Source organism: Pecten maximus, chromosome 18, assembly GCF_902652985.1.
Source record: "Pecten maximus chromosome 18, xPecMax1.1, whole genome shotgun sequence".
In the NCBI taxonomy this organism is placed as follows: Eukaryota; Metazoa; Mollusca; class Bivalvia; order Pectinida; family Pectinidae; genus Pecten; species Pecten maximus.
In genome coordinates this window covers 21,621,963-21,632,818 of record NC_047032.1, presented here as the reverse complement: position 1 = coordinate 21,632,818, position 10,856 = coordinate 21,621,963, and the positions used below count along the sequence as shown (strand labels likewise).

The 10,856-nt window shown below is 35.8% G+C and overlaps 1 protein-coding gene across 1 annotated transcript; it reads right to left on the bottom strand.

Annotated features, from left to right (window-relative positions):
* Positions 1 to 395: 395 nt before the first annotated feature.
* Positions 396 to 8,234, bottom strand: LOC117316306. The gene is made up of 7 exons (XM_033870848.1): positions 8,094 to 8,234; positions 5,742 to 5,804; positions 5,418 to 5,495; positions 4,928 to 5,054; positions 3,507 to 3,540; positions 1,700 to 1,755; positions 396 to 454 (listed from the first exon to the last, which is right to left on the bottom strand). The coding sequence occupies exons 2-7, from the start codon at positions 5,775 to 5,777 to the stop codon at positions 396 to 398; spliced, it is 390 nt and encodes a 129-aa protein (XP_033726739.1). The 5' UTR covers positions 5,778 to 5,804; positions 8,094 to 8,234.
* Between the last annotated feature and the right edge of the window lie 2,622 nt (positions 8,235 to 10,856).

Below are 10,856 nucleotides of genomic sequence, written 5' to 3'. Positions count from 1 at the left end.
CAACACAAGGATTCTTCAGCCCAGACTTGCTCAAAATCTATTATACAATCAATTATAATACACAGGCAAAACACAAAAATGGGCGACATTTAAGCCGGTGCCGATTTTCCTAGAACGCCATAAAAATGTGAGGTCATAGGAAATGTCAACTTTATTTCTTTGTTATTAATACAAACTATTGAGCAACAAAATAAAATTGACATTAATCCGCGTTCGTATGAACAATGCTCACTACACCACTGAAGATCCATCGATAACTTTTAGGTAACTTTCGTCAAATTCAAATCAGCTGTTCGGTTCTATTTTATTTTCTTTACACTTGTTGCGGTCAATTATTTCTACATAAAGGACTTGAAATCAGTTGAGAGTACTTATCATATTAGGAAAGAACAAGTTCACATATTACCGGACGTATTGTCTGGACTCGGCGATTCAGGTCTCTGCGTACTCCTGCCTACAAGAAATGAATGAAATAAGCATTGTTACCCCAATATCGGGACAAATTAGTATTAGTGCGTCATATTTTTTTGGAAATTGATTTTATTGCGTCTGGTCCATACACGAATAATTTAATTGGACATCGATCTGTAATTGGGTGTAATAATCAAATAATTTTATTTAAACGTCGAACACCCATTGAGCAAAAGACCCATCTCCAATGGAGTCGACATAAAACACATTGCACAGACATAATATCAAGCAATATATAGAGTATGATCGAGGAACAAAACTAGCTAAAGTATTTTAGATTATATGAGAAAAAACATTAACATTTTACAACTGCATCAAATGTAAAATAATTATAATCCATTACAAGCTCATACTATTCTTTCTATTGGACAGTATCCTGCTTTCGGCAATACCGACAAAGTAACAATATTCAACATGAGCTAGTTAAGCCGATACTTCATACAGAATATGACATAATATATATATAAGCATAAAGATTAAGCTAATCAGTTTGTTAATGAGACTGCAATATGAGTTTTCGGACTGTGACTTAAAATTCACTAATTGTCTTGATTTTGCTGGGTATTGAATCCAATTTGACAACTCCAGAGTAACACATTTTCCTTTTCATTATTTGTGTATGAGGTTTCGGAATAATAACAGCTTGTCGTGAAATTGACTTTAGACAATATAAACAGCTTGCTTAATCAAGTGCTAGTTTGTTCAATCTATATCCGGGCCATTCCATGCAGTGAATTATATGTTAATAGAAAAAAACGGGATTTGATTTTATATTTATTCTAAAATTGCCTTTGATGGTGGAAGTATTGGTTTGTGTAAGATGATTTTCACTGGCTGTTTTTTTTAATTTGTGTGATTCCCTGTATTTGTGTTTTGTTACAACTTCCCAAAACTATCGAGGCATTGTGAAGAACGGGTGATAAATATGCATGACAAAACATCAATTTGCCTCCTTCGTTCTAAAAGAATTTAAGTTCTAACGGCGTGATATTTGAAGATCCCCTAAATCTTCGAGTATGAACTGAGTTTGAGATGTGATCAGTTAAATTAAATTTAAAATCCCCAAAATTATGTAACGTGCGGGCTTGACTAACTAGCATGCACCATGTTTTTGTTGATTGGATGAAAAGCAAAAGCCAATTTCTGTTGTATACACAGTTCAAAAATAAGCCATGTTCTATGTGGTTGTGTGAACCTGTCTTTTAATTTACGGAATGCATACGGTTACCTTGTAGGCATATCTTCAAAAGCACAAGAGACAAGAATCCAAGACCCACTAAACATCTGAAAATTGCGCATAAAAAAGTAAACATGAACCAGCTAAACGTATCTAGATGATGTAAAAAAAAATACTACAAAATATGTGTAAACCATTACAAGTATATTCTAACAACAAATTTAGCATGTATTTATGCTAACGTAAATATTTTGAGTTTTTGCGTATGTTTTGGTGACCGCGTGGCACAGAAGTAACACATTTGCCGGACACCTAATTTGCAGAGGTTTTGATTCCCCGATCGGACATAAAGTCGATATAACTTATTTCGCAAATTCTTTAAAATAAATAAAGTTTATAGGTTATGACAAAAATCAATGCCATATGCACCATTGGTTTTGGTGAAATGTTTCAACATATTATTTTAAGATTTATATATATATATTTGTCTGTGTGGTTCTTTGGTATTCATGCCGCTGTAGGAAGTGCTAAAATAGAGGGCCTAAACGGTCATTTCATCTTGATACCCAAGTTATCTTTTAATATAGATACTCAGCGACACCGGCGATAATTGTGCTATACCAGGTGCAGTACGCTGGCTATGGCGACCATCTTGGATTTTCGACCTACCCGAAATAACACTTCGTCAAAACAATGTCAAGATTATTTCAGCAAGTTTGAGCTGAATTTCAGTGGTGGAACTTTCGAAGGTTTAACTGAGATCTTCAAGATGACGACTGCCTTGGATTTCGGACCGACCTCAATAATAATCAATATGAATTGAGCGGTGGGGTGTCCAGATGATGTCAGCGGTGGGGTGTCCAGATGATGTCAGCGGTGGGGTGTCCAGATGATGTCTTTGGCAGTATGCTTAGTTAGGAAACTCTTTAAAGTCGGCACCAGTCCCGCGCTTTCATAAGGAGACAAACACAAGCAAACTGCAGCCTCCCAAAGCACATTCATCACCCTAACGCATGTATCTCGCACAAAGGGGAGGCCATCCTTAAATGTCTCCCCTTAAATGATTTAAGTTGTTGAAAGGACGTTAACCAATACAAAATAAAACCGAAAAATAACAATTTGTTATGACCATTTCGGATCATTTGATCACATGAGAAGAAGTTTGAAATGTTACGAGTTTACACACAGCTGACGACGACGGACAAAGGGTGATGGCTTTAGATCACCCAGACCCTGTCGGTCAGAATACCAAAAAAAAAAGAGATTAAAAAATGGTATTCCGAACAAACACATGTCACAAGACTGAAACTCATGCTACGCTGTCTTCCAAAACGCACATACACATTCTCCATAAACATTCATCTTTCACACATGGGAGGTCGTCCTAAAATAACCATAGCTGTTGATAGGACATTAAACAATATCAGACCAACGTATCAAAACACAAAAGCATGCTCCGATAATTAAGGTAGAGTTATAATACAGCATGTCACCTTAATGTAAAACAAAGGTAAGATTGTATCGTATATAGACCATAAGCAATCGTAATGTTATCATATTTTGGCATTATTCATAAACATGTAAACTATGGTAAATTTGAAAAGGCACGATAAACTGTTCTTTCTGACGGTAACGAAATCGCTTGTAAAACAATCAGCGCAACGAGGAAACGGATCGATCGCACTGTTAAATTTTGTTTTACATATAACTCTTTGTTAACTTATGGTATTCAAATAATGAACAATCATTTTTGTGAACTTTCTTAGCGATACGAAAAAAACCTGTCTGAATGTTCATGATGGACCATAGATGTTGCAAAACAATGCTCAGCTTCCCGTGAACCCTTAATCATACTTACACTGGGATCAATGTTCCAACGTTGATTAGTTGTGCTGTGATAAAATAAAAATAACATCTGATTTAACATTTGATGTTGGGATTCATTCTGATAACTCAATAAAAGTTTAGTACTTTATGTTGCTCATTACTTTATATTCATATCAAAGGTATAATGGACAAGATACCAACGGATATGTAAGGGATGATTGCAAATGCTACATGGACGGACAATATACAACCCTTTTTTTTATCGAAGATGCTTATTTTGATGATGATGGGATTTTCAAATCACTTTTCGTCTGGCATCCGTCTTGCGTACGCCACTATTTCTTACGGAGGTTCTCTTGTTATAAATGTTCAATTTTGGGACTGATCTGAAATTATGATGACCAATAGGTGGCCACCTGAGATTTAACGGTTGCAGTAAAATGTGACCGGGTGGGGTGCCTGCTGGGTGTCTTCGGCAGTATGCTTCAGTGAGGTAGCACTATAAATCGACAGAAGTTCCGGCCTATCACAAGGAGACTTAACACGAACATACCGCAGCTTCCCAAAACACAGATACGCACTCACTACACGCATGCATGTCGCACGCACGGGAGGCCGTCCTTAAATGACCTTAGCTGTTAATAGGACTTTAAACAAAATAAACCAAAACCAAACCAAGTTGAATTTTGCCGCTTTTTTTCCAGAAAGTTCACCCGATTGTTGATTCCCATTGGTTCCAATTTGTGTATTTTATATATTTAGACTTGTTGGGGAAACAAGATACTAAGAAGATTTTTTTTTTAATTTCGGGCAATTTATCCCGTCAGGAGCAATATGTGTATACCATCAAACTGCTATTCTATGGTTATTCAACAAATGATGCTCAAAATATTATTTCCCTACATAAACCATATATAGTGAAGGTTATCCCCTCCACGGGGGAAATTGTGCGACCCCGGGGTCATGTAATTCACATAAAATTCACTATTTTGGTAAACCATCTTACATATATACTTGAAGTCAAAAATGTTAACTGCTACGGACAACCGACAAAAGGCGATTTAAAAGCCTCAACCATTTTTTAATTGGTTTCTATTATATCTTAACGTAAACGTTTTATTTATTTCTATCATAATGTATAGCAACGAATTTCATTTTACAAACATGTTACTAATGCGCATATATATGTATCAATGAGTTTCAGAACACATTTTAGTGTTGGTTACTTCACAGTTGATTATATTTTTCCAGCGACGGCTTTTCTTCTCCACACAATTGAATTGTCATGCATGACCTAATTTTCATATAAAAATAGACGTTTAAAGACTGTTTTTCTCCTTGTGAGCCCCTCGCCTTCGTTCGAAGCTTGATCAAAAGATTCCCTTAATATGTGATGGTTTCAAAAGGGTATAATTTACGGTGAAATCACTGGGAGGTGAAATATTAACTTACATTCTCCACTTTCCTGTGATGTGTTAATTTCCAGTTCGTCTTTTTCTTTGTCAGTCGTAGATACATTTCCACTCTGAAATAAAGTAACTTCGTCTTTTCCAGAAGTTACAGACTCTTCAGTAATTCCCTGAAATTATATCAATAATGAATATTGTATCAATATTGCAATAAAAAAATCTGCATTTTCAATAGATAGGAAATATAACTTCATCTTCTGTCCAAAAATAAAATAGTATCTTATCAATCTATATGATATATGGTCAACATGTAATTGTAATTATACCTGTAGGAAGCGCGGTACGTTAGACATTCGTTAGAGGCAACTAAATATAGGTTTAGTTCGCCCGCTGTCAGTATGATGTCAACGAGTGGGTATGCGTCGGTGAGGTAGAGTTATAACTATATCTTCTATTTTATGTTGACAGGAACAAAAACTATAATGTCGAACAAAGACGACATTATGGACCATATTACCGCAAGAAGTACTTACGGCTGCTGAAAATCCGTGATATCTTATGGAGGAAGCGCAGAATTTTCCCCGAAACGTATATAAGTGCGATATAAAGTTCTGAAAGACATAAGAAAAATCATTCGATATTCAAATAGTTGACAGAAAGAGTCGTTGATTCTAATTATATACACTTCAATATCATTTGGGATCAAAGGGTATAATGATTATAAAAAAATATGAACCGACAAGATAAATTAAAACAGTAGTTATCATAATTATTTATCGATCTTGGCCACATTTTAAAAATCAGTGATTTTCAGTCTACGTCTATTATCATCTTTTGTAATAAAAAAAATATCGTACCTCAGCGGTTCGGGATTCTTGCTTTGAGGAGTTCATGTTAGTTTGTAGATAACTCTCCAAATCCTCATGAAATGATATAAGAACATACTGGTTTACAGTTTTATGCAGCGAATATAAGCAATATACGCTAAAATAAAAAGTATTTCGCTATCAATTAAGCAGTATAATAACTAAAATCTTTAAATCAAAGGAAGAATTTCATGGACATATACTATACGGCATTCTACACAAAAATGAAAGGGTTATATAGTGTTCGAATTCGAGGTCAACAGTTTTTTCTTCTTTTTTTCTAGTTACTTTGATTAAATAAACCAAAGCAGATAATGCACAGCAATTTTATTTCTGAATTTTAACACGAGAAAGTCTCAATTAATCCCAGTTGTATTCCACTAGGGCCATTATAGAAATAAAGTAAAGAATATTTGTGTCTCAACTGGTGAACAATATCTTGCTTTGTATTATGGAATACCATGCCTTACGCCTTACATTTTCCCATTTGTCTAATTCGCTAGTTACGAAGTTAAGGTACGAAACAAAAACTCACATTAAAAAAATGAGATAAAGAATGGTGGAATTGTCAACTAAACAATCATCTTTTGATATACTATTTTTGCTGTGTATAAAAATTAATATTTAGCTCGCCTGAGCGTATGCCATGGCGCGGCGTCCGTCCTTACGTCGTCCGTCAACATTTACTTCAAATCGCTACTTGGCAAAAATTACTGAATATATTTGAACCAAATTTGGTCAGAAGCAACCTTGGGGAAGAGTTTTTGCATAAATGGTGGCTGTGACCCCCTGCGACCTGAGGGGCTGGGAAATAGAAACAAATCCTTTAAATTGCGACCAGTCATAAAGTATTGAATTGATTTCAAGCAAATGTTGGTAACAAAATCCTTTGGGGAAGGGGAATAGATGTTGCATAAATGGTGGGTGGTCTTGGTTATAGTTTTGAAACCGTAGAGATTCCCACCCGCTAACCATATAAAGCAGTATTGGTCATCAAGAGGTGAACACAATCCCTGATGTTGATATAGGTTCTTGGGTTTTTTCCCACCCCCAAGGGACTTAGATTCTTTGTTATACATTTTGAAAATGATGAGATTTCCATCCCATAATTATATATAGCATTGCTGGACATAAATAAACATCATCATGTTGTATAAATAGGCCCGGGGTCTTCCCCACCCTAGGAACTTAGTTTCTTGGTTTTAGCTTTGCAACTGTTGATATCCCCACCTTATAACCATATATAGGGAACAACCAACCAATTGAAAGAATAGATTTTGAGCCAGTTGAGCCAGGGATAAAATGTCTGGCAGCCAGTATGTTATGAAGTTAGAAAATAGATATGTAGCCTGATAGGTAACTATCCATAAGAAATGCTGATATAAATTTTGTTTTACCGATTGACTTTTTTCCCAAAAGTTCACGTTATATTAATTAACAGGTAAACATTTCAGATTTTTGAGAATTTTTACTGCGAAATTCACCCATTTTCAAAATGGCTACCTTGGAAAAAAATTGAACTGAAGGACCCAACTTTGTTTTTGATTACGTGTTATATGAGACCCTTAACTTTCGTTATAATCCATAATTGCCATATTGAATTCAAGAATTTTAATGATATACTAAAACGTTAACACTAAAGTCCATGGAAAAACAATTGGTTGGTTGGTCCCTAAAACATTGTTGGACATAAATAGATAAACACAATCATGTTGTAAATCATAGGCCATGGAGTCTTCCCTACCCCTAGGAAATTAGTTTCTTGGTTTTAGTTTTGAAACCATGGTGATCCCAACTCCATAACCATATATATAGCATTTTTCGATATAAACAAATAAAGCTATTCACGAATTGAACATGAAAATTATTTTGATGCTTCGTCAAATCCATCCAGGTGTGCGATACAGGCCCTCTGGGGGCGTCTTGTTTCCATGGCCCCTAGGTAGGCCCTAGGAAGGGCTTAATTTTATTATATAAGAAAATCATATTTTGTTGCAAACTTTGTTTCTTTTTAATTTTTGATGGAAATAATTCGTGGCCAAGATATGCCATTTTTAAAATTTTACATTTTCAAACATCTCAAGAATCAGGTATGGTATGGTATGGTAAGATGCTTTACAAAAACAATGTGGCATTTCAAAACAATTTTAATTAAGTGATTATCTAAATTTCTGGTACAAGAAGCAACTGCGATCAAATTTAAAGCAGTTTTAAATGATATCGGTGAAAAGTTTTTGATAGCATTGGTACATTTAATTAGGTTTGAAGAAAAATAAAATTAAGTATATGTAAACGATTATTGTTTCTACTTTCCCATATATATCTATATATATATATACCAACCCAACAATCGGCTAATCCAAAGGAGAGTTCGTGAGATGCAAATGAATTCTTTTGTTCATAAGAGCGTTCATCGTAGACACTCGAGGGATTATATATGCCATTGACATCGATGTTTAAAGTTGACAGTAAAATTAACAAATGCCACTGCAGTGCCATCGCTTTATGGATCTGGATTGAACACCTTTGGAAACAAACAGAAACTTTTGCATAAATATTACAAACACTTAATGTAATCATACCAATATGACACATATTTTATTTCGTGTTTAACCTATTTTTTTTATTCGCATGTTGGCTTCAAATATGTGGAACTGTAGTTGATAACACATGCTTTCATGTTGAGGAAGTCTTTGAGTGTATGTCCCTGGCCGGTCATACAACTCTAACCAGAGTCGTTGTTACGTCTGCTTCACGCTCAGCATTTTTAGGATGGAGCAATTGAGTTGGCCCGTTGTCATTATAATGTGAGTGGGTAGGGAGTCCTGCTGAATCTCTTCGATAGTTTACTTCACTGAGGTAGCAACATCAGCATCAACATCAGTTCTGCACTATCAAAAGGAATCTACTAACGTCCTTGTCTTTTTTAATGCTCCTGCTTTAACGCTTGCTGTTAGATTTGTCGTTGTCCGATTTCAGTCGACTTTCATGATATGTAAGATTTGTCATTGTCCGATTTCAGTCGGCATTCGTGGAATGTTAGATATGCCATTGTCAAATTTCGGTCGGCATTTGTAATATATGTTTGATATGCCATGGTCCAATTTCAGTCACCATTCGTGACATGTTAGATATGTCATTGCCCATATCGACCACAATAGAAAATGACTTTGAATACTAAAGTAACTCGACATATATATTATCAACAAATTAAGTGCATGTATACTGATATTACGCAAAACATCTTTCAAACAAATCCGTTTAATTTGTCCAATACGTTCGTTTTTCTTTTTGATAAAATAGTTCCTAATGTTCTCTACTTCAGAGATAAAGGAGACGTGGACAAAGAGACGTATTGGAGCGACAGAGTTATAATGTTAATGTGTCCATGATAAAGCATACCAGTGAAACAGCACTGCAAAGCGACTATAACGTTGACCTCATTTAAGTAAAAACACGTTCGTAAATGACCTAATTGTGTTGATTAGGGGACATCCGATGACTTTACAAACTTCTGTAGAAGTGATACTAATACCAAATATTTACAGCCTCGAAACAGCGAATACGGCCCTGCACATTCATTAAAAATAAATGCCGGACATTAAAAACGTGCTATGCCTAAAATTAGAACAGGTATCGTATCTCAGCACCGTTGTGAGAAATCAGGAAAAGCATATATAGTGATGTAAAACATCCGGACACATTCCTTAATTCTTACAATTTTTTTTTTTTTTTTTTTTGCATAATTTCATAATTTTACTTGATGTGTTTATCAAAATTCACATTTGCCGCATACGTCGTCCGCGGCCATGTTTCGTCCAGTTAATTATCTGAAAATTACACTCTTTCTCCTGAAAAATCTGAAGCATTATTGGGCAAAGGGGATTAAACTTTGTATAAACGGAGGGTGTGGGGCCTTAGGGGCGGACCCAGTAGGGAAATTGAGGTTAATCCTTTAAATTCCTACTAGTCCTGAACGCTTGAATGGATTTTGATGAAATTTTAAATTGGAGCATTATTTGGGAAATGGGATAAAACGTTGTATAAACAGAGCGTGTGACTCCCCTGGGGTCGGAGGGGCGGGGCCCAGTAGGAAAATTGAGGTTAATCCTTTAAATCCCTACTTGTCCTGAACGCCTGAATGGATTTTGATGAAATTCAGTCTTGAGCAAGGGAGATCAAGCGTTGTATCAACGGAGGATGTTGCTCCTGGGGCCCGGAAGGGCGGGGCCCAAGAGCGGATATTGAGCTAAATCCTTTAAATTGCTGCTTGTTTAAACCCTTCAGGTCCCTACCCCATTACCATATATAGCATTGCTGGACATCAAGAGATAAACACAATCATGATATAAAAATAGGCCCTGGAGTCTTTCCCTTCCCCTAGGGAATTAAGTTCTTTGATATATATTTGAAACCATTGAGATCCCCACCATGTAACCATGTAAAGCATTGTTGGGCATAAAGAGATAAACACAATCCTTATTTAAAAATAGGCCGGGTGGTACATTATTGTATTTCTCCACCCCTAGTGTCTTAATTTCTTGGTTATATTTTTGAAATCGTTGAGATCCCAACCCCATAACCATATATAGCATTGTTTGACATCAACAAATGTAGATATTAACAAAACAAAATGAACATGAACATTGTACGACGTTTGGTCAAATGCAATCAGGTGAGCGATACAGGCCCTCTGGGCCTCTTGTTTAATTATATGTTAAGTAGTTTTTATGTATTTTACCTTGTGTCGCGCCGTCGTTTAACCGTTGCGTCCGTTCATACGCAGTTATCCTGTCCGTATAATGTACCGTGTTGTGATTTTATATTCTGAAGTCATAGATATTTTGAAGTTGCGTAGATGATACATTTAGCGATTACATCCAAAGGTGTGAAACATCATTGGAGGAGGTCAATGATATTTTATAAAGATAAGGCTGGTGTGACCCAAGGGCCCCGAGTTGAGGGGCCTCAAAAGGGGAAATTTGTTGAGTTATTGTTTCAAAACCCTAGTCCTGCTTAAAACTTGTGTTAATTACATCCAAATTTGATGTGAAACATCACTGGGGGAGGGCAATCATATTTTATATAAATGGTCCATGGGGCACG

Bases quoted from the DNA above. Each gene is read 5' to 3' on its own strand.
- LOC117316306 (XM_033870848.1), bottom strand. From the start codon at position 5,777: ATGAACTCCTCAAAGCAAGAATCCCGAACCGCTGAG. The intron at 3,541-4,927 runs GTAAGTTAATAT...ATTTTATCACAG, and splicing joins ATCACAGGAAAGTGGAGAAT to CACAACTAATCAACGTTGGA. The intron at 455-1,699 runs GTAACCGTATGC...CATTTCTTGTAG, and splicing joins TTTGAAGATATGCCTACAAG to GCAGGAGTACGCAGAGACCT.